The sequence below is a fragment of the Rhinoderma darwinii genome, chromosome 12 (assembly GCF_050947455.1).
Source record: "Rhinoderma darwinii isolate aRhiDar2 chromosome 12, aRhiDar2.hap1, whole genome shotgun sequence".
Lineage (NCBI taxonomy): Eukaryota > Metazoa > Chordata > Amphibia > Anura > Rhinodermatidae > Rhinoderma > Rhinoderma darwinii.
This window is the reverse complement of record NC_134698.1, coordinates 73,332,986-73,357,016: the sequence shown is the minus strand read 5'-3', so window position 1 is coordinate 73,357,016 and position 24,031 is coordinate 73,332,986. Positions and strand designations below refer to the sequence as shown.

The 24,031-nt window shown below is 45.1% G+C and overlaps 1 protein-coding gene across 4 annotated transcripts in view; it reads right to left on the bottom strand.

Annotated features, from left to right (window-relative positions):
- Positions 1-1,819: 1,819 nt before the first annotated feature.
- Positions 1,820-24,031, bottom strand: part of KLHDC1 (kelch domain containing 1) — a 23,040-nt gene continuing 828 nt past the window's right edge. The window contains exons 2-14 of one of the 4 annotated variants that reach the window (XM_075844018.1): positions 21,929-21,999; positions 20,147-20,264; positions 12,748-12,866; positions 12,352-12,430; positions 11,597-11,680; positions 11,436-11,516; positions 11,294-11,352; positions 9,914-10,026; positions 7,957-8,029; positions 6,966-7,070; positions 4,614-4,698; positions 2,823-2,875; positions 1,820-2,434 (exon numbers count right to left, since the gene is read on the bottom strand). In XM_075844018.1, coding sequence (XP_075700133.1) covers positions 2,263-2,434; positions 2,823-2,875; positions 4,614-4,698; positions 6,966-7,070; positions 7,957-8,029; positions 9,914-10,026; positions 11,294-11,352; positions 11,436-11,516; positions 11,597-11,680; positions 12,352-12,430; positions 12,748-12,866; positions 20,147-20,264; positions 21,929-21,999 — 1,212 coding nt within the window. In that variant the 3' untranslated portion in view covers positions 1,820-2,262. Of the gene's footprint in view, positions 2,435-2,822; positions 2,876-4,612; positions 4,699-6,350; positions 6,533-6,965; positions 7,071-7,956; positions 8,030-9,913; positions 10,027-11,293; positions 11,353-11,435; positions 11,517-11,596; positions 11,681-12,351; positions 12,431-12,747; positions 12,867-20,146; positions 20,265-21,928; positions 22,000-24,031 lie in introns of those variants that run through there. The other 3 variants (XM_075844019.1, XM_075844020.1, XR_012851361.1) reach the window with 3 other exon arrangements.

Here is a 24,031-nt window from a genome sequence, read left to right as displayed (position 1 = left end):
AGAGAAGAAGATGCTGAGATCGGGGATATATCGTTTTCCGTGGGTTCATTCAGTATTTTCATATGAAAAGCAGTTTACCTGCGGCCAGAGAAAGCCTGTGAGTCCTCCTTCCCCGCGCACACAGAGTGGAGCAGGACGGTCAGAATTAAACAATTTCCTACATAAAATAATGGAACCAAATAACAGAAAACGAGATGTCGGGAGCTCAGCATCTCCCCCTCTATCCTATGCTGCCCTTAGAGCATGAGAGACATGACAGATCCACTTGAAGATGATTTTGGTGGATTCTCCTTTCAATAGCATGGAGAATAACTCCGGGAGGTTAATCATCCGTAGAAATTTGGATAAAATCTAGTTTATAGGGGTTTTCCAGTCCCATAAAATAGATGGCCTATCTTCAGGATAAGCCATCAATATCTGATCGGTCGGGGTCCGACTCCCCCACTGATCAGCTGTTTCGTACGAGCGCTTCTTTCCCTTCATTTCTACTTGCTCACTGTGAGTCGTCGACACTCCTGTAGCGGCAGTTCACAGTATTACAATATCCACTTGACTGGGAGAAGGCTGTAATACTGTGAACCGCTGCTACAAGCGTGTCGACGACTCAGTAAGCAAAAAGGGGATGAAGGGGAAGCAGCGCTCGTACAAGCGCTGTGGCCCCTTCAAAACAGCTGATTGTGGGGGTAGCGGGACTCGGACCCCTACCGATCACATATTTATGGGCCTGGAAAACCCCTTTAATGGGCATGCCAATAGAAAGAGCTAAAGCTCGGCTATACACATTTGATGTAAATCTGCCGAACCTGACGATTTCGGCCGGACCGGCCACCCATCTAATGTGTATGGTGACGCCTCGACTCTTCTGACGGCAGCTTTCACCCTTCTCTCTTGGGAGGAATAGCTGTCGCCCGAATGATCGTTTGGCTGACAGCTAACTAAAGTGCATGGCCAGCTTATAGAGGCTCTGTCACCGCATTAGAAGTGCCCTATCGCCTACATGAGGAGATGGGCGCTATAATGTAGGTGACAGCAGTGCTTTTTATTTAATAAAACGATCTGTTTTCACCACTTTATTAGTGATTTTAGATTTATGCTAATGAGTTGCTTAATGCCTATATGGGCGTGTTTTTACTTTAGACCAAGTGGGTGTTGTACAGAGGAGAGTATGACGCTGACCAATCAGTGACCAATCAGCGTCATGCACTCCTCTCCATTCATTTAGGCAGCGCAAAGGGATCCTTTTAGATCGCTATGTGCTGTCTTATACTAACACATTAACAATACTGAAGTGTTTAGACAGTGAATAGACATTCCATGGGATGTCTATTCACAATCTCTGCACTTCGTTACTCTGTCTGTGGTAGTTACAGCAGAGGAAGCGTAATGTTGCGAGATTACGCTGTAAATGACAGGTTACAACGAGATTACGCTTCCTCTGCTGTAACTACCATAGAAACAGTAACCAAGTGCAGAGATTGTGAATAGACATCCCGTGGAATGTCTATTCACTGTCTAAACACTCCAGTATTGTTAATGTGTTAGTATAAGACAGCACATAGTGATCTAGCAGGATCCCTATGTGCTGCCTAAATGAATGGAGAGGAGTGCATGAGGCTGATTGGTCACTGATTGGTCAGCGTCATACACTCCCCTGTACAACACCCACTTGGTCTAAAGTAAAAATACGCCCACTTGGGCATTAAGCAACTCATTAGCATAAATCTAAAAACGCTAATAAAGTGGTAAAAATAGATAGTTTTATTAAATAAAAAGCATTACTGTCACCTACATTACAGCGCCGATCTCCTTATGTAGGAGACAGGGCACTTATAATGTGGTGACAGAACCTCTTTAAAGGTGCATGTTAATGGCTGATCACTACTGTCAATTGGAGAGGGGTGGGGTGCTCAACCTCCAATGAATCATATTTGTGCAGTAGACTGTATATTCCAATATAGCCATTCCCAGCCACACATCTGCTTACTGCGGTTTGCGACAAATGACCAATTAATAGCATGTAGTCAGCATTAGGTATACAAACCTTCTTCAATTCCCAGCTTCCTGCTATATGTGAAATTAACACTTGCAACCAACTATAAAAAAACATTTTGAAAACATGAAAAATGTTACGCATCAGTTATCTACTGCAAACATTCCTACACAACATGTAACCAACCCTGTAACTCATCATCTCACGCTTAGGCTTCCCTCACAGGGTTAAAGTCAGAAGTGTAAACAGTCACTTTGTATGATTTGCCGTCATCAGGTCTTGTTGTTATTGACTTCGTAACAACTTTCCCTCCTGCTCTGACGAAACCTGGCCGCGGTCCAGAACGTGATCCTCTTCTTGGCTTGCTGTAGCAGCTTTAGGGGTAAACAGGATAATTGGTTTCTTAATTGCAAAGCATTTTTCCCAATGCTGTCCAGACACAACCTGAAGAACAAAAATTAAATCCACGATTCAGGATTGATTACATGTGATACAATCCTAGCATACAACTGCATCAATCCGGTATTCATTCATCTGATCGTGGCAACATCTGCCTGTAGTTTGTGCGTTCCCTTTGTGATTGTATGGCAATGTATAGGTTCTTCCAGGAAGGACAAATAGAGAGGATGTGACCAATCAATGGCGAACAATCAGGAAAAAATAGTGAAAAGTATCCGTATCCTTAGGATAGGCCATCAATATCCATACATACGGCTGTGCCTGGAACTGCAGCTCAGTCCCATTCACCGGAGTGATATCAAGGTTCATCATACAACATTCAAAACTAAAGACTAGCCTTTAGACAGGATGAAAATGAAAAGATTCCTCTCACCTGAGCAGTGGGTACGGCTGTGTTTGAAAGATAAGCAAGTCATTACAATGACCCTGCAGAGAAAAAGACAGACATGTACTCACAAGTTATACAACCAATGCTAAAAGAGGAAATCCAGTCAAATGATCCTCTGGTATGTCATTAGCGAAGTCTGATGTAGGACCACCACCAGAATTAAAGGTCTATATAGAACCATAAAACCCTTTTGGCACTGCTCAGATATTTTAGTTAATTGAAATTCAACACAATATTTAAAGGGGACGTCCAGGATTAGAAAAACATGGCTGCTTTCTTCCAAAGACATTGTCACACCTCTACAGCTCAGCTTATTCTCTTCAATGGAACTGTGCAACACCAGACACCACCTGTGGACAGGTGTGGTACTGTTTCTGGAAGACAGCAGCCATGTTTTTCTAATCCTGTGCAATCCCTTTAAAGAGGCTCTGTCACCAGATTATAAATGCCCGGTCTCCTACATAATCTGATCGGCGCTGGAATGTAGACAGCAGTGGTTTTTATTTTGAAAAACGATCAATTTTGAGCAAGTTATGCACAATTTTAGATTTATGCTAATTACTTTCTTAATGACCAACTGGGCGTGTTTTTACTTTAGACCAAGTGGGTGTTGTACAGAGGAGTGTATGAGGCTGACCAATCAGTGACCAATCAGCGTCATACACTTCTCATTGTTCCAGCGTAATTGTGCAGTGAAAGAAGATGTTGTGTCTGATTTTAGGTATTAGGAATCTCTGAGAACTGTCAAAGGAGTATGATCTCTCTATAGAACCATTGTATTCAGGAAATCAGTGGTGGTTTGAGATCACAGACATGACGAATGTGCTTCTCACATGTATCTATAACATATCAGAAGATGATTTTAAATGGATTTCCCCTTTAAGATGCCAAAATATATTATTTCTGCAGTCAGAAGTTGTACTATTTGGTTATATTAAGTGGAGTTTTGACTGGTAAGGGTATGTTCACACATGTCAGATTTGTTGTAGAAATTTCTGTGACTGAAAATGACTTTCATACATCTGAATGGGATTGTTTCCGCAACCGTGCATGATTTTCTGCAACAAACCTGCCGCATGTAAAAATACCCTGACCCTACAAATATTTCCATTATCATCAGCTATAGGGTTTTCAAACTAATACATTTTTGGTCTTATGTATCTGATATCCACCAACATTTTTTACTTTCTTAAGGGCATTTTACACCGGCCGATATTCAGCCGATGCAGCGAGCACCGATCAATGCGACATCGTTGATCGGCACTCGTTTGCTCCTGTCACACGGAGCTATGGATGGGGACGAGCGGTCGTTACTCTGATCGCTCCTCCCCATACATTATTATCATGTCGGCAGCGCGTCTCCCTGTTTACACACCAAGATGTGCTGCCGACAAGGATAATATTTGAATACGATTCGACCAGCAGATGATCGCTCGTTTGCTCGTTCATCTGCTGATCGCTGCCCTGTTTACACAGGACAATTATCGGAAACGAGCGTTCTATGAAAGCTTGTCTGCATGATAATCGGCCAGTGTAAAACCCCCTTTAGTCTCTACCCCCAGGTCAATTTGTCCTCTGTGTTATTTGCTTTGTGCACCTTATTTCTCTTTAGTTTTTTAGCTGGCTGTTCACATGTCTTTTTTTCTATTATCTTCTATGTGGTCTGTTTGCATTCACTCACACTTTTAATCAGACTCAATCCATTTTGATGGGGTATAAATAAATAAATAAATAAATAAATACAGATAGAGAGATATATATTTTCTGTATACTAACAGTGTCTATGGAGAGCAGGTCGTCCTTACTGCCACCAAACACCATCACTTCATTATCTTTCCCCGGACAGGCTGTGTGCCATAGTCTAGAAATCAAACAAAGACTAGTAAGTTAATTTACTGCTGTTAATACCATTTACATATTCTAATTACTAAAGGGGTTGTCCAGGCATTTTATATTGATTTTCTATCCTTGGCATAGTTCATCAATATCAGATTAGAGGGGGTCCGACACTCAGCACCCCCACCGATCAGCTACCTGAAGGGGCCCGAAACTGCAATCCCAGGCAAAGCCGCGGATGTGTCCGACAATGTGCCTTGTAAGCTATGAAGCGGCTGCGGCGTTCGTCGCCACGGAGGATCCCTATAGCAACCCCTAGATAGTAATAAACTATCACCCCTACTAAGTCCAAAGCAAATTACAGATAAAATTTATGTTTATGATATAAAGATGCCACCTAAAGAGGTTGCACAAGATTAGAAAAACACAACAGCATCTTGCAGAAACAGTGCCACGCCTGTCCATGGTTTGTGTCTGGTATTGCAGCTCAGCTCCATAAGTGAATGGTGCTGAGCTGCAATACCACACACAACCTTTGGACAGGAGTGGCACAGCATCAGAAGACAATCTATAGTGACCTTCATGAGGATGCTAGAATTGATCTGGTCATAGGCACAGAGTTTTTCGCCAGCTCTATATGTAGCCCTAGTGATCAGACAGGAAAACCAAGGCTTCTATTCAATTTTCTGGTTCCCATCCTTGCAAAAAAAAATCTCTGCGTGTAAGTGCACAATTTAGGATGGCCAAACAATTTACATTAATGTTGAAAGATTTAAAGTGTCAGTCCAGTTATACTCTCCCGCCTGAACTAGCATTGGACCCGGGCACAATACTTTCCGGGCGTCATAAGATTGCCATGGCAACAGTGCCGTCCAGCATGAAAGAGCGTATCTCCACGCCCGATGTTAGTTTGGGCAGGAGTCTAAAACTGGACCGACACTTTAATGCGTTTGGATGACCCTCAGCCATCAGGGAAAATATTTTTTTTTTCCCCGAGAACCCTTGGTCTCTCTGTGGGATAAGGGGCACCAGTAGTGTTTGTCAGCCGCTTATCCCTCAGCTCCAGTGAAATAACATCCACCTTCGGTAAAGCTAAACATTCATGTTTATCAGGGTCATGACTGCTGGCTAAACAGCTATCTTCCCTATAAAAATGCTGTTTGCGTGAGATTTCTCTGGTGGGAGCAGGAATAGGCTGTGATAAGACACGTCAGGCAGTGCTGCTCACAGGGGAAACAATAGGATTGGACGGTTGAAATATAACCAGTCTGATCCCTGTTTCGCCTCAGATGCTCTGCTGGTCACAGTGGACTTGAGATGAGAAGTCTATGGATTGATGTCTAAACTAACAGCCCGTTCAATCTGACTACTATTTTTTTTTAATTAAACAATTCCACCCTATTTGCCACATCTTGGACATTTGGGACAGCATTTTAATAGGGTTAAGGCATAAAATGTTGAGTATTAATGACATGATATCAGTAAATACTTAGAACATAATAACAGTGGGCGCCCTTCCCCATTATGTTCGGGTATAGATGCATCAACATGTATTTTTCTAATAAAGCCGTCCTTTAGGACCATTTCACCTATTTGGAATAGTGACTTTGTTATGGATTATTCTTGTCATTACGAGTTGTGAGAAGTATAAGCATGTGGACAGATGCCCTTCCTCACCTCTTCCTCGCAGGTAGCTCTGGCTGAGTCCTAGCTGTTAGTAGGGCATCTCTCCCTTGGACAAGTTCCTTCAGTAGGATGGTGTAAGCCTGTCCTGCCTTGACTTGGTTGATATCCTATAGCTCATTCCTTCCTAGATTGCCCTCATAGCTGTTCTAACTTAGCGTCTAAACCTAAACATTCTAACAAAGCAGGTTATTGACACAGAATATAAAATACCGTCTACATTATTCCAGCCATGCAATACCTTTGCCAGTGCCAGTTTCCCATACCCAGCATGCACATGGAAACCAGTAGGTGCCATCAACAATTAACATAACATGCTCAAGTAAATTAATTTCTGGTATGTAATGTTTCTGTTGTAAATATTGTTATTGTACAATTTATAGCAAAACTCCACTTACAACCTATAAAAATAAGGTGCCACCGCAGTAAAGCCTAATGTTCCACTCCTCCAGGGTCCACAAAGCTAAAACATGGGGAGATGTTTGATGGGGGTCCCAATAATGTAGCGTTGCTTTAGCTGTCCTTTTACCCTACTTCAAAGGGAGCTAAGTGGGGGGGGGGGGTCATTTTCTTTTGCTCAAGGAGTAAGAAATGATTTTATTTTTTTACCTTTTAGAGTTACTGTTCTTAGTCAGAGAAAGAAAATCACCGGTGACCACAATGCTCCGTCCATGCCGTGGCCAGGCAAAGGGACAGCTCTGCAGTGTGAGGAACCTGCAAAATATCCCCTCACATCTCAGCTTCTGGGATACTTGTGAGTGTGACGTTGGGGGATATTGAGGGCGGTCACACTTAAAAACGAGTGGTATTAGGTATTAATTATTCTTTTTTCATGAGCAAGCCCCAGATATAGGACCGGGATGCCCCAGATATAGGACCGGGTTGCCCCAGTAATAGGACCGGGATGCCCCAGATATAGGACCGGGATGCCCCAGATATAGGACCGGGATGCCCCAGATATAGGACCGGGATGCCCCAGATATAGGACCGGGATGCCCCAGTAATAGGACCGGGATGCCCCAGATACAGGACCGGGATGCCCCAGTAATAGGACCGGGATGCCCCAGATATAGGACCGGGATGCCCCAGATATAGGACCGGGATGCCCCAGATACAGGACCGGGATGCCCCAGATATAGGACCGGGATGCCCCAGATATAGGACCGGGATGCACTGATTGTGATAGGAAAGGCATTTTGTGGCAATGTTATTATAAGTGCAGTCTATGAAATGAACCTAAGCCTTTATAGAGATCAATGCATTGAATCAGAATTTGCAGTAAATAAACTCAATGAGTGACATTTATCAAAACTGGTGCAGAGTCATTTACCAAAGGCAATCAATCAGATTTCGACTCATTTTTCCGAGGCAGTTTTGAAGATGAAAAAAGCAATCCGATTGATTCCTGCACCAGTTTTGATGAATTTTTTGTTATGTAGAATTACTGAGGACCGAAAGCAGCACCACATCACAAATCTGGCATTGCGTACTATAGACATATAGCACAGGCAGTATAGCATAGTAGATCAGCGACATGGGATCACTCATTCATATGCATGGCTATTAGGGTGGATAGTGATAGGATTCTGAAACATCTTACCTTGGCTGATCTTTTGATAAGTGTTTAAACTGTGTCCATACATTGGTTTTGAGGTTATAGATCCATCCATCACCTGAGTAACAATATATAAATAGTAAAAGATGTACCAAAATCATCACTACAGTCCTGGCATCTAATAAATCATATATAGCAGTGGATTTCCCAGAAATAGTTAAAACAGACACATTTTATTTTATATATATATATACACTACCGTTCAAAAGTTTGGGGTCACCCAGACAATTTTGTGTTTTCCATGAAAACTCACACTTATATTTATCAAATGAGTTGCAAAATGACTAGAAAATATAATCAAGACATTGACAAGGTTGGAAATAATAATTTTCTCCTTCAGACTTTGCTTTGGTCTTGGAATGCTCCATTTGCAGCAATTACAGCATTGCAGACCTTTGGCATTCTAGCTGTTAATTTGCTGAGGTAATCGGGAGAAATGTCACCCCATGCTTCCAGAAGCCCCTCCCACAAGTTGGATTGGCTTGATGGGCACTTCTTGCGTACCATACGGTTAAGCCCCTCCCACAACAGCTCTATGGGGTTGAGATCTGGTGACTGCGCTGGCCACTCCATTACAGATAGAATACCAGCTGCCTGTTTCTTCCCTAAATAGTTCTTGCATCATTTGGAGGTGCTTTGGGTCATTGTCCTGTTGTAGGATGAAATTGGCTCCAATCAAGCGCTGTCCACAGGGAATGGCATGGCGTTGCAAAATGGAGTGATAGCCTTCCTTATTCAAAATCCCTTTTACCTTGTACAAATCTCCCACTTTACCAGCACCAAAGCAACCCCAGACCATCACATTACCTCCACCATGCTTGACAGATGGCGTCAGGCACTCTTCCAGCATCTTTTCCGTTGTTCTGCGTCTCACAAATGTTCTTCTGTGTGATCCAAACACCTCAAACTTCGATTCGTCTGTCCATAACACTTTTTTCCAATCTTCCTCTGTCCAATGTCTGTGTGCTTTTGCCCATATTAATATTTTCCTTTTATTAGCCAGTCTCAGATATGGCTATTTCTTTGCCACTCTGCCCTGAAGGCCAGCATCCCAGAGTCACCTCTTCACTGTAGACGTTGACACTGGCATTTTGCGGGTACTATTTAATGAAGCTGCCAGTTGAGGACCTGTGAGGCGTCTATTTCTCAAACTAGAGACTCTAATGTACTTGTCTTGTTGCTCAGTTGTGCAGCGGGGCCTCCCACTTCTGTTTCTACTCTGGTTAGAACCTGTTTGTGCTGTCCTCTGAAGGGAGTAGTACACACCGTTGTAGGAAATCTTCAGTTTCTTGGCAATTTCTCGCATGGAATAGCCTTCATTTCTAAGAACAAGAATAGACTGTCGAGTTTCACATGAAAGCTCTCTTTTTCTAGCCATTTTGAGAGTTTAATCGAACCCACAAATGTAATGCTCCGGATTCTCAACTAGCTCAAAGGAAGGTCAGTTTTATAGCTCCTCTAAACAGCAAAACTGTTTACAGCGGTGCTAACATAATTGCACAAGGGTTTTCAAGTGTTTTCTAATCATCCATTAGCCTTCTAACACAGTTAGCAAACACAATGTACCATTAGAACACTGGAGTGATGGTTGCTGGAAATGGGCCTCTATACACCTATGTAGATATTGCATTAAAAACCAGACGTTTGCGGCTAGAATAGACATTTAGCACATTAACAATGTATAGAGTGTATTTCTGATTAATTTAATGTTATCTCCATTGAAAAAAAGTGTGCTTTTCTTGCAAAAATAAGGAAATTTCTAAGTGACCCTAAACTTTTGAATGGTAGTGTGTGTGTATATATATATATATATATATATATATATATATATATATATACACTGCATGGTTCGCCCTATGTCTACTGTCAGAACTACCGAAAACCACGTGCATCGGATCACGGGTATTATATCTGACACATGGATTGGCTAGTAATTACTCACTTAGTGGTACACTTTCAGCACTCAGACCGCCAAAAAGGAATAACTGGTCATCTCCGACAGGTGTTAATGTATGCCATGACCTGCCATGTGGTTTTTCTCCGGTAATCTGGATCCTTAAGAGAACATAATACATTTGGAAGAATTAGAAGCAGCGCTGAGAAATAAGTTGGTAGTTTATAAATACGCCAAAAATAGTATATAGACGTATAATACTTGTACAAAAGGAGCGTTTGTCGGATACAACTAATCAACAGTCCTTTTGTCACTGTAATGGCTTTGCGAGGTACCATATTCTCCCCCAAAATCAATGCTTCTAGGAGGGGAGAATACCTTTGGAATCCATTAGAAAAAAACCCTGTCTACGTCCGTATAAAACCAGAGGTACATGAAGGTACAATATGGATCTATAGAAGTTCTTGGGCGCCGTTTTACAGATCTGTACAATATACATCCATACGGCTTTGTGCACGAGCCCTAAAATGACTGAACAGCTATCATCTACATTCATGTTTCAGTCATCAAATGTTTTGTGACCACAGCCCTATATTGAGACCCTGTAGACAATTACTTGAGAGATTTTAAAGTGATTTTCCAATGTACGAAGTTATTGCTTGAACATGCCTTATGAATATGAACCTAATGATCGGTGGAGGCCTGCAAACTGAGACCTCCACTGATCACTAGAGCTAAGGGACCAGAGGGTTAATAAAGTGCAGTGGCTACTATGAATTTCTTCTTTGCACATTGCGTGCTGTGCTATATATTTTCTGGTATTTTTGACCTGCTACCAGCGAATGTGAACTTAGCCTAAGCAGGCCAATTTTGATCTAAAATGATACAATATTTCTTAGATAAGCAAGTGTCCCATAATAAAGATGATTGACCGTGACGGTACACACCTTGTTATCAAAGACCAGTATTGTTCATCAGCTCCAAAATACACTTGAAATACCAATTATTGTTAAAAGGATTGTGACTGATCTTAAGTTGGCCATACACATTAGTTATGGCCGGACCTGTAAATTTCAACAGGATCTGTCGATCATCCAATGTGTATGAGTTCTCCAAACTGTACCCCGACATTAGATGTCAGGGGAGAGAACGATGGGGCTGTTGGATCTACTTTTCTCAGAGGTGTCTCGCAGCGGCTTATTCCCCCTCTCCTCATTCAGAATACATGCACGCCCGACCGAGCTGAGTGTGCATGCGTATCGGGGATCGGGAGAAATAGTTGTCGGACGAACGAGTAAGGCCAGGCTTACACAATCATTAGGTACAACAGATGCACAGAATGTACCCTCTAGATAGTCTGTCATTTGTTTACGCTGTGAAAAACAAAATGTGGTTGTTTGATATTTTCCGTATAATAATTACCCTTACCCTCCGGACCAAGTCCATGTGTCTAAGTTCAGAGAGTGCAAATCATTCATCCGTGTTTGCTAGAAATAAACAAAAAGATTAATTCAAGTAGCTCTAGTGAACAAAGTCCTATATTAAAGCTCTAGTACAAAGTGAAGCTGACCAGTACACGTCCACCAAACACGTATCCGTTATTTCCTAACAGGGCGCAGGAATGGGCCGCACGTGCTTGAGGGGGGGTGTTCTTGAATAAGACAAGGACAGATTGTTAGAAGACGCTTGCTATATACAAAGGGTAGACGATATATACTACATAAAACTTACTTTTACCAGTGGCTGTATCCAGGCTTGTTTCTCTGTGTCAAATACATGGATGTCATTGTTCCATCCCCAAAACATTTGACCTTCCTGCAAATAGTCCAGTTAATGAAAAGTCTTTCTCTGCTTTTACATTGACTCATACAACTGGATTCACTCATCAATGGAATGATGTGGAATCAAAGGGCTGACCGGACAGACTGACATCAGTGGGTGCTATTGCGGCACCCCTAAACCCCGTTCAGTGCGGTTTAGAAGCGTGTACTGTATGAAAATAAAGGCGCCTCTCAGTCAGTAGTGTCGATAGGAGTAGCGACCATGTGAACTTCAAGCCAATGAGGCACCTTACTTTTCATACGATGGTGCTTAAATCAATGTATAATGAAAAGTTATGATATTTTCTAGTTTACTTTGTGTTTCAGTTCCTCACCATTTTAAAGATCTCTGTTGTTGGTCAGTGAATGTGAACATTTTTGTTTACATTTAGAGACACACACATGTATCAGAGCACTATGTAGTAACAAATCATGCACCTCTGTCAGTTGGACATGAACAGGACACGTTTTTTTTGGACCTAGATATAAGCAAGTATGCTTCCATTCACCGACAACAGGCAGTGGTCTTAAAAAGAATGAGGCAGTGAAACAAAGTATATTACAAAATTGCAAAAAAAAATAAAATTAAAAAGTGAGCCAGATCTAAATCGTTTAAAAAAACAATAGTTTGTATAAGGGAATGAAATGCGTAAACCGTCTTATTACCCATGATGCATCATGAACATCAAAGCAATCATTAAGTTCGTTGTGTCTTCGGCATCCATAGCCTCCAAAATAGATTAACCTGCATGAAAAATGGACATAATTAATACTAGCAATGGTATTGACAAGGAGGGAGAATAATTGTTCAATTTGGTGCTTATGTGTGAAAGAGCTCGATAACAGTAAAGTCCCTCAACCTGCACTTTTGGGATAATTTCTTGGGTGCAGTTGGACCCTAGTGTAGCTTTTTTATTTGCTACACAAATTTAAGCCATGTTAGCGTAACATTTCAAAGACAAAAAAGTGGAATAAGAGAAGTAAGTGCTACTGCTGCCTAAACTGTAATGTAAAATACAACAGCACAATGTGGACAATGTGTAGTGTCCGCTGCTCACTTACTGTTTTTTATAAGCCCAACAGGAAAGCTTGTCTCGAGCTGTCGGTGGTTGACCCTCCGAATGTTTCACTTGCTGCCATGTGAACGCTCCAGTGCCAGATCGCAGATCCACATAATACAGCTGAAGAGGTAGACCCACAAAAAAAGGGGATTTATTGAATAATCGTAAAATCTTTTTCTTGCCCAGTCCATTGAGGGACACAGACCGTAGTATATACTCTTGCCACTAGGAGGCGTAACACTAACAAAAATAAATGTGTTGACTCCTCCTACAGGATATACCCTGCCTGCAGACACAGAGCTAATTTAATCTGTACAGAAGTAGTAGAAGAGGCAGAACACAAGGCAAAGAACAAATATCACAACCAGAGAGAAGAAAATCCTCCAATGGACAACTATGTCAACTGTGAAAACTAGTGGGAGGGAGCTGTGTCCCCCAATGGACTGGAAGAGAAAAGGATTTTACAGTAATTACTCAAAAACTCCCCTTTTCTAGTTAGTCTCCTTGGGGGAAAGCAGACCGTGGAACGTCCTAAAGGGGTCCTCAGTGGTGGCTACAGAAGAATAGAGGGACGGTGTATACTCCACAGATGCGACCAAGGGAAGAATCCGCTGAAATAAAAGTAAGCACCCTGTAGAACTTGGTAAACATGTGCAGAGACAACGAGGCAGCCGCCTTGCACACTTGAAGAGCAGAAACCTGATGGCGCACAGCCCAGGAGCCACCAACTGCACTAGTGGAATGGCCCGTAATCCGCCATGGGGGTTCCGTCCTCTTGACCCGGTGGACCTCGCAAATAGTCGAAACAAATTTTCGCAGGCGATAGTAGCCTTAGAGGCCACCAAAACCTTCTTCGGACCTTCCGGAAAGCACAAACAAGGAATCAGATCTGCAGAAAGAGAAAGTGAGGTATAGGTAGACCCGCTAAGCACTGCCAACATCCACATTGTAAAGAGAGCATTCCTTAAAATGCATCAGAGACGGGCAGAAGGATGGGAAAAAGTTATCCACGTTAAAGTGGAAGGAGGAGACCACAGGGAATGACAAGATAGGGCTGTCAGTTCAGAAACACTCGAGATAGAGGTCACCGCCATGAAGAACACCACCTTCCAGGTGAGGAGACGTAAGGATATCTTCTGCAGAGGTTTAAACTGAGACGATTGCAGCATGTTTAAAATCAAGGTCAAATCCTATGTAGAAGTGTGGAATGATAGTGGGGAACCGCATGAGCAACCCCTTGCAAGAAGGTCTGAAAATCAGTTTTGGACGCCAAAGGCCTGTTAAAGAATATAGATAACGCAGACACCTGCCCTTTAAAGGGGTATTTCCTTCTTAGACATTTATGGCATATGTGTAACATCCGTGGTCGCTGACCACAAACTCCTTCCATCCAGTCGACGCCCTTCTTTCCAGAGATGTCTGCAAATACGGCCGTCCTGTTCCACAGTGACCACCAGGATGCGCTCGCGAGCTCAATTTAAGAAGCCCGAGCGCACGTAGGTGGGAGATTGAGCTCATTGCTCCCAGAGCACCCTGGGCTATAAGAAGGTCCCAGCCCCTTCCTCCCATGCCTGAGTGTTGTTTGTCGTATCCTGGTTTGTCTATATCAAATGGTCTCCTAGTGTCTTCCAGTTCCCAGTGTTTCCCGTACCTGTATCTTGTATCCTGTGCTATCCTGGTCAAGTGCCGTGCTGAGCTCTGAGCTTTAGTCGTGCTGTGCTGCATACCACGCCTGTCCTGCTACACCACGCCTGGCGCCTGCCTGCTTCCTAGTCCCAGCTGAGCCTGCCTTGCTACTGTCCGAGCTGCCACAGGTACCCTATACAAACTATAGACTGTTTCCTGTGCCCTGTTGGCCAGCTGACATACCGCCAAGGCGGTACGGTCCAGTGGGTCCACGAACCCAACGTGACAGTACGCTCAGGCCATGGACCCCGCTGGTCGATCCAAGACCAAGATGACGTCACAAGAAATGCGGGGGCAGATATGCTGGACCTCCGGTCTCGACAGGACCAACTCCTCCAGGCCTTGAACATTCACGCACGTCGGCAGGAGGCACAAGCTGCCGGTCCTCCTACTACACCTCCTGGAAGCGTTGAGCCTCAGACTACACCTCCTGGCAGTGTTGATCCCCGTTTTTATTTGCCACTTCCTGACAGCTATAATGGAGGTACCTGTCGTGGATTTTTGAACCAGTGCCAGATCCACTTCTGCCTGTATGCAAGGGCATTTTCGTCTGATGGCGCAAGGGTCACTTTCATCATCTCTCTCCTCACTGGCAAGGCTCTTGCATGGGCGAATCTTATCTGGGAGAGACAAGGATCAGAGACCCGTGACTTCCAGGACTTCCTCTGGACTTTTCGCATGGTGTTTGAGGAGCCCGGACGAGTCTCATCTGCAGCGGCTTCCTTGCTTAACATACGCCAAGGAGACACCTCCGTGGGCGAGTACGCCATCCACTTCCGCACCCTGGCGGGAGAACTGTTGTGGAACAATATGTCAGAATATGCCATAAATATCTAAAAGATGGGGGTCCCAGCTCTGGGACCCACACCTATATTGAAAACTTGGGTAAATCGGCCCCCGTTTCGTCAGGTGCAGTGGCCACAAGCTGACAATGGGGGGACTAGGGGACAGGATGCCGCGTATAGTTGGCTGTCTCCGTAACTCCCATTGAACAGAATGAAGAAAGCTGTGCGCAGGCGCCGCTCTCTTTCTACCAGTCCCTGCCTGGAGTCGGCAGCTTGTGGCTGCAGCACCAGACGAGGCAGGGGTCATATGACTCCCATTCTAGATGGACCTGGGATCCGCATCTATTAGACATTTATGGCATATCATGTGGATCTGCCATAAATGTCTAAGTTGGAAATATCCGTTTAAGTGTACCCGGGGCAAGACCGCGATCCAACCCTTGTTGGAGCAACGACAGAACCCTGGACAGGGTAAAAATCAAGGGAGAAAGATTCCGATCCTCGCACCAGCCGAAGAAGACTTCCTAGCCTTCAACATAGTGTTGATCACCTGCTCCGGTAAACCCTGTGCTCTTTCAAAATTGAGGCTTCAACAGTCACAAAGTTAAACATAGCCACTGTAAACTCGGGTGGAACAGAGGTCCCTGAGAGAGTAGATTGTGTCAGAGGGGCAATGGCCAGAAGAGCCACCACTTCAGTGTACCAACAAAAACATGGTCAGACTGGGGCCACGAGAATGGTCGGAACCCCCTCGACCTTGATTCTCCAGAGACACCATGGAAGTAGGGGAAGAGATAAATCTGGTTGAATTGGTCCCATGTAGACAGAGCGTCGACCGCGCATGCTTTTGTATGTCAAGCCCGAAATATGAATTGGGGAACCTTGCAGTTGAACCTGGACGCCATCAAGTCCACGTCCAACCTGCCCCACCTGGAACATGTCCGATCAAACAACTTGTGATGGAGAGACCACTCACCACAACACATATTTCGAACCCTGGGATGTGCATTGCTGAAAGGGCAGTAATGTGGCGCTCTGCCCACTCCAGAATCCGCCATTGCTGCTAAACTCCATGTTCCTCCATGGTGATACAGATAGGCTACTGACGTGAGATTGTCTGTCTGTACTCAGACTGGGCAACCGATGCTGGAGACACAGGTAGATCTCCCTCAATTCCAGGAGATTGATAAAAAAAAATCAGGCACAGGCCCTGTGTCGTGAGGTTTCAAAGGTCCCTCCCTAACCTCGGAGACTTGTTTCTGTGGAAATGACCTGCCAGTGGAGTGGGAGAAAGGAGCGAATCTAAAGGGATGGCTGGAGATGAGAACCACCAACTGGGACTGTCGTACATTCCGGGGAAGAAGGATTTGTCAGCCAAAGTAATCAGGAGAGTGGTTCCACCAGAAGAGAATTGTCCTTTGAAGAGGACTAGAGTAAAACTGGCCAAGGGAATGACCTTAATCAAACCTGCCACGGTGCCCAGGACTCTCATGCGGAAGTCCTCACCCCCTATTGGAGGACAACTTTTCTGGATGAAGTAACACCCATGTCAACAGGGTGTCCAACGTCATACCTAAGAAGTTCTGTGGATAGCAACAATAGAAGCCGAGGCACGGGCCACTAGGCGTCCAGCCTCCAGAAAGTCCCTGCGCAAATATTTAGTACCACTAGAGAGCTGATGGTAGAGGTCCAACAAATCCTTATAGGATGCCCCAGAGAGAATACCGTAACAAAGTTAGTGAACCTATTCAATGGAGACTGCTGAGCCAAGCAGTAGCAAGAATCGCTCACTAGGTCGAGCTAGTAGTCTCAAAAGAGAACATAGAGAAAGATTCTAGGCTGCATCCACATGGGAATAGTAATCGTGTTGGCTAGATGAGGGAGAGAAGGGTCTACCGCTGTCGATTTAGCCCATTTGGAGGCGATATCTTGAGAAAAGGGATACATACGATCCAACCGAGAAATATAGGATAACTTCTTGTCAGGGAGTTTTCACTGCTTGGAGACCAATTCCTCAAACTCTGAGTTAGAGAGAAAGGACTTGTGGGACCGTGTGGGTCGGCGGAAAGTGATCGCCTCGGGTGAGGAGGGAAGCTCGAGGTCAGTGATCTGTGTGATGTCTCAGACAGCTTTGATGAAACTGTCCACTGTAGATGACAGTTTGGAAGACTACTCCTCAACCAGTTTGAGATGGAAGCTGAAATTTTTCCCTCAGACAAAATCCTACTAGGAGGGGAGGAAGCAGTAGACTGCTCCCCAGAAAGGGGCAGGGACGAGACTGACGAGATAGGAGATACAGATGGTGAGCCAGAACTAGAAGATCTAACCCATTTTTGGGGCCTATGAGTAAGACATGAATGGAAAGTCCAAAGAGGGATTGATGGAGGCATGGATGCTTTGTTCAGAGGCCGGCATGCATCGCAAAGAAGAGTAGGCTGGCCACATGAACATTTTTAGCCAAATGTGAAGCAAGCATAGTAAGTTAAAATAGTCGCCTGTCAGGAGGATTCTCCTCTGGTGTCTGACATGGCAGTAGAGGGGTCACCACATTCCACTGTGACCCTCAGGCTGGTGGGCTTGCGTTCTTGTCTTCACTGGCACGGGGACAACAGTGCAGTGGTGTCCGCTCCACCTGCCCGACATTAGATGGGAAAAACAGGGGGATACCATTGCCCTTGTTTTCCAGCTGAAAGACAGAGGAAAAGATAAACTAACAAAAAAAAAAAGCAAAGATAGCCCGCTGTACCAGCCTCCTACAAACACTTAGCGAAGACTGAATTAGCTCAATCTCTGTAGGAGGGGTATATCCTATAGGAGGAATCAATACTTTATTTCTTAGTGTCATGCCTCCTAGTGGCAACAGCATATACCCACGGTCCAGTGGCGTAACTACCGCTGTAGCAGCCATAGCGGCTGCTATGGGGCCCGTGGCATGAGGAGGCCAGTGCCAACCGCCGACAGTGGCCATCGCATGGCCGATGCAGCCGCTATAGCTGCTACAGCGGTAGCGACGCCACAATAGTGTCTGCGTATCTCCCTGATCTCCCCACTCTGCCATTTACTAGGCTACAGGCCATTCGGCCTGCAGCCTATCAGGTGCAGGGACAGGAACCCTGCGCAGACCAACATGATGACGTCACTGGATCACGCCGTCCTACACAACTATCTTGTCGTTGATGTTTTGGGGGAGCTCCGTTCGTCGTGGGAATGGAGCTAGGTGAGTATAAAGTTTTTTTGTTTTATTTGTTTGGGAGGCGCTATTTACAGGGGGGGGGGGGTTCTATCTACAAGAGGGGGCTGTATGGCGCTATCTACAGGGGGGGGCTGTGTGGCTCTATATACAGGGGGCTATGCGGTGCTATCTACAGGGGAGCTGTATGGCACTATCTACGTGGGGGCGTATCTACAGGGGGGGCTGTATGCCACTATCTAGAAGGGGGAGGTGAGGGAGCTATCTACAGAGGGGTTGGATGGCACTATCTACAAGGGGGAGGTGGGGGCACCATCTACTGGGGTGGCTGTATGGCACTATAGACAAGTTGGAGGTGGGGCCACTATCTACAGGGGGGCTGTATGGCACTGTCTACAAGGAGGAGGTGGGGGCACTATCTACAGGAGGGCTGTATGGCACTATTTACAATTGGGAGGTGGGGGACACTATCTACAAGGGGGGCTGTATGGGCCTGTCTACAAGGGGGAGGGGGGCACTATCTGCAAGGGGGTGTGACACTACAGGGGGGCTGAATAGCACTGTCTGCAGGGGGGCTGTATGGCACAATCTACAGGGGGCACTATCTACAAGGTGGGCTGTGTGTGGCACCCATGGGAGGGGGGGCCCAGTCAAAAGTTAGCTATGGGGCCCAGTCTTTCCTAGTTACGCCCCTGCCACGGTCTGTGTCCACCAATAAGACAAACAAAAAATAGACAATTTCATGTAATAAAATACTACTGTATAACATATGTATAAGAAATGTCCTTTAATGCAACACTAACAAGAACTGATAAGTGCCAGATTATCATTCCATCATCGAAAAGTATATAACATTTCCTTGAGTAGAGTACAGTAGCAAACCTACCATAGAGGCCGTGCACACGACTGCTATGTGGCCCGTGGAGGGAGGTGAACTTGCAGGGGCCACTAGTAGGAACTCTTTTCATACAGATCCCATTGAGTTCAATACAAGCTGTATAAATCCATATGCAGTTAGCCCCCCTACTAGTAGTGGGCAAAATTATTTCAATTATCGAGTCCGAAAACAGAGCCCGCAAATACAAATTTAATCAGCAGATAATTTTGGACCTAATAAACGGAATGATAGACATGAACTTTAATAAAATCATTTTTGGCAGAGCTCTCAGGCTGGGTTCACACGACCTATTTTCAGGCGTAAACGAGGCGTATTATGCCTCGATTTACGCCTGAAAATACGGCTCCAATACGCCGGCAAACATCTGCCCATTCATTTGAATGGGTTTGCCGACGTACTGTGCAGACGACCTGTCATTTACGCGTCGTTGTTTGACAGCTGTCAAACGACGACGCGTAAAAATACAGCCTCGTCAAAAGAAGTGCAGGACACTTATATACATTATATGCAGGACACTTCTTGGGACGTTTTTGGAGCCGTTTTCTCATAGACTCTATTGAAAACAGCAGAAAAAAAGGCGCGAAAACGGCGCGAAAAACGCGAGTTGCTCAAAAACCGTCTGAAAATCAGGTGCTGTTTTCCCTTGAAAACAGCTCCGTATTTTCAGACGTTTTTGGCTCAGCGTGTGAACATACCCTTAATGGAGAATGGGAGCCATTCTGTGCTTTGCTGTGGGGCGCTATGATTTCTGTGTACAGCTCTGGTAGGGAGCCATCAGGCAGATAGCTCGCAAAGATCGCACATAGTAGATGCTTTTCTGTCAGTCAAAATCAAACATTACCTGATTGCTGTAACCCTTATCATCATATCCACCGAATATATACAGTTTTCCATTCAAGCACACCCCGCAACTGCCGGACATGGAGGGGGGCAGGTCACCGTCTGTTAGATGCATCCGCCTACAATTAACAACCAAGAGAAAAGAATAAGGCCTCATGCCATGTGCACGGCCGTGATTATTAAGTCGGGCGGCCGCGGAATGTCACCCGCGGGCCGCCCTGCAAATCGCGGGCATGCGCACGGCCACGTGCATTAACTTCTATGAGCCTGGATCGCAAAACACGGCCGTAATAAGACATGCCCGTTCTTTTTGCGGTTCAGGCTCTTGGGCCATGCACGGACCGTGGAAGCCACGGCCGTGTGCATGGGCCCATTGAATCTGCGGGTGAATTGCGGCCACATTTATTTCAATGGGCCCATGCACACGACCGTGGTTTCCACGGTCCGTGCATGGCCCAAGAGCCTGAACCGCAAAAAGAACGGGCATGTCTTATTACGGCCGTGTTTTGCGATCCAGGCTCATAGAAGTTAATGCACGTGGCCATGTGCACGGCCCGCGATTTGCGGGTGGCCCGCAGGTGACACTCCGCGGCTGTCCGACCCGAAAATTATGGCCGTGCACATGGCTATGGTCGTGTGCATGAGGCCTAAGGGGGGATTCACACGAGCGTGTATTCGGTCCGTGCGGGCCGCGTGGTTTTCACGCACCACGCATAGACCAATACAAGTCTATGGGGCAGTACAGACAGTCCGTGCTTTTTGCGCAGCGTTTGTTCGCTAAGTACAAAACGCGACAGGTTCAATAACTCTGCGTATTTCGCGCATCACGCACCCATTGAAGTCAATGGGTGCGTGAAAACCACGCAGGTTGCACGGAAGCACTTCCGTGCGAACCGACTGAAACAGCACACCAGCTGTCAAAAGGATGAATGTAAACAGAAAAGCACCACGTGCTTTTCTGTTTCCGAACATCCAAACAGAGTGTCTTTGAGATGAGCGAACCCGGACAAGCGAACCGAACTTCACCGGGTTCGGCCGAACTCGTTTTGGCCGAACCCGGCAAAAAAATGTCCGGTACGCGACGTCAGGAGTTAGTCACTGTCCAGGGTGCTGAAAGAGTTAAACTGTTTCAGCACCATGGACAGTGACTACCGATCCCAAAAAACATGAACCTGTAAAAAAAAAAACGAAGTTCTGACTTACCCATAACTCCCGGCTTCTTCCTCCAGTCTGACCTCCTGGGATGACAATTCAGTCCAAGTGACAGCTCCAGCCAATCACAGGCCAAGCACAGGCTGCAGCGGTCACATGGACTGCCGTGTCATCCAGGGAGGTGGGGCCCGATGTCAAGAGAGGCGCGTCACCAAGGACGCGTCACCAAGGCAACGGCCGGGAGGGAAGTTCTCGGTAAGTACGAACCTTTTCTTTTTTTTTAACAGGTTTTCACTGTCGAGGGTGCTGAAAGAGTTACTGCCAATCAGTTAGCTCTTTCAGCACCTTGGACAGTGACGGGCGTCGACTAGCCTCATCTCTATGATGGCGGCTGCGCGAAAATCACGCAGCCGCGCATCAGACACGGATGACACACGCAGCTGTCAAATGGTTTTTGCGCGCGCAAAACGCAGCGTTGTTTGCGCGCGCAAAAACGCAACGTCCGTCTGTATCTGCCCTAACACTGAGTAGATAGAAGGTATAATTCTTGAATAATTATTCTTGAATAATTATATATACACACACATATGAAGCTGAATGTATACATTACATAACACCCAGGACTACTTACCATAAACCACTTTCAGTGTCATAGACCCAGATCTCATCGTGTGGTAGATAAACCTCATTTTCTTCAATTGTCTGTAGAAGAAATATCATCTTTATTTAGTCCTGTATAAAAAAAATAAGCACCAGGTGCCCCCCGGGATCTGCCTGCCGGGCGGGGAGTGGTGAGGAACCGGAGTCCACCGCCAATCAAAAATATATCACTTATCGCATGGATAGGTTATAAACCTTCAAGGCCGGAATACCCCTATAGGGGTGGCTTCACATGCAGCGTTTTTAGGAAAAATGTCACGTATTTAGTGGCTTTTTTTGACGCAAAAACGCAGCGGCCAGATATTAACTTGAAGTCAATAGGGAATTATTTAACGCATTACAGTGTGGTTTTTTTTGGTGACTTTTTTATTTCTTTTGCGTTTTTTTTTAAAATCTGCCAAGCTGGCTTTGTTTTTGTTTTCAGCATTTATCTGCGTTTTTCTCCCACAGACCTCCTTAGGTCCCTTTTTTTTTAAAAAAAAAGTGCTCGTCAATGTGCGTGATGTTTTATTATGGCGTTTTTTTTTCGGAATAAAACGCGTTGCGACGAAAAATCTTTGCATAACGTGATCTGGGAAACATGATTAGCAATGTAAAAAAAACAACACGCCTACAAAAGACGCAGGTAGTAAAACTGCAAAAAAAAGCCAGCAAAATCGCCACAAAAAACGCATAAACTATTTTACTATAAAACTTTAGGGCTTTTTTGGGCCATAAAAACGCCACACTAAAACTGTGTGTGAAGGAAGCCCAATGGGAGGGGTTTGTAGTGGAAGATTTGGCGCTGTAGATGGACATCTCATCCAGTAACAAGTCTGTGGCATCGTTGTGGCATGAGATTCAGGGTATGTTCACACAACAACGCCAAATACGTCTGAAATTACGGAGCTGTTTTCAGGCGAAAACAGCTCCTGAATTTCAGACGTTTTGACAAGTGCACGCGTTTTCGCGGCGTCTTTTACGGACGTAATTGGAGCTGGTTTTCATTGGAGTCCATGAAAAACGGCTCCAATTACGTCCCAAGAAGTGACATGCACTTCTTTGAGGCGGCCGTCTTTTTACGGCGGTTTGGAGCCGTTTTTTCAGCTGTAATTCGACGCGTAAAACGCCTGAATTACGTCCGTAAATAGGGCGTGTGAACATACCCGCATACATTACAATGAAATTTATTAAGAGAACTAAAAAAAAATCTTGATTGAAAAAATAAATAAAACAACTCCACATGCTCTATCTTTGGGTCCTGTCGGAAATAGATCAATGGATTCCGTCAGGCGCCGTTGGTGTCCACCATGCGACGCATTTGGCGCTTGTTTATTTTCTGCTTCTATGACGGAGCAGAACGGAAATAGTGACGCAAGTGTGAACAAAGCCTAAAGAGAACAAACTCACGACTGGATCTATATTTTTCTCCCATTGACTTTAACCGCTTTCCGCCGCGGTTAGTTTTGACCTTTCTAATGCCGCGTTCTTGGGGTCATTTTTTTTATTTTATCCTCCGCGCTTTCCAAGAGCCATAACTTCTTTTTGATTTTTTTCTGGGACCAGTTGTATTTTCTAATGGCACCATTTTGGGGTACATAACTTTATAAACTTCCTCTGAGGGGAATGGAAACATTTTTTTAATTCCACCATAGTTTTTCTGCATTTTAAATTGACGCCGTTTTCAAAGTGTGAATTTAGCCTTAGGCTACATTCAGACGAGCGTGTCCGATTTGCGTGTGTAAAAAACGCAGCATTTTTCCTACATTTCTTGTCCGTGCGCGTTGCGTGTTGCCATCAGTGTGCTTTGCGTGTGGCTTGGGTTTATTACGTGCCTGCAAGCGCTTCATTTTTTCTTTTACATTTATTTCTCTGCCATTCTATGCATTTGATGCGTGAAACACGGACAGCACGCGAATGTGCGTCCGTGGTTTTCACGCACCCATAAACTTCAATGGGTGACCGGGTGCGTGAAAACGCACCAATTGCAGTGTGTTTCACGCGACGTGATAAACAACGCATGCGTGAATGGCCCCGTTGAATTGCATGGGTCCGCGTGCTGCCAGTGATTTCAACGCAAGCACACGGACGAGTA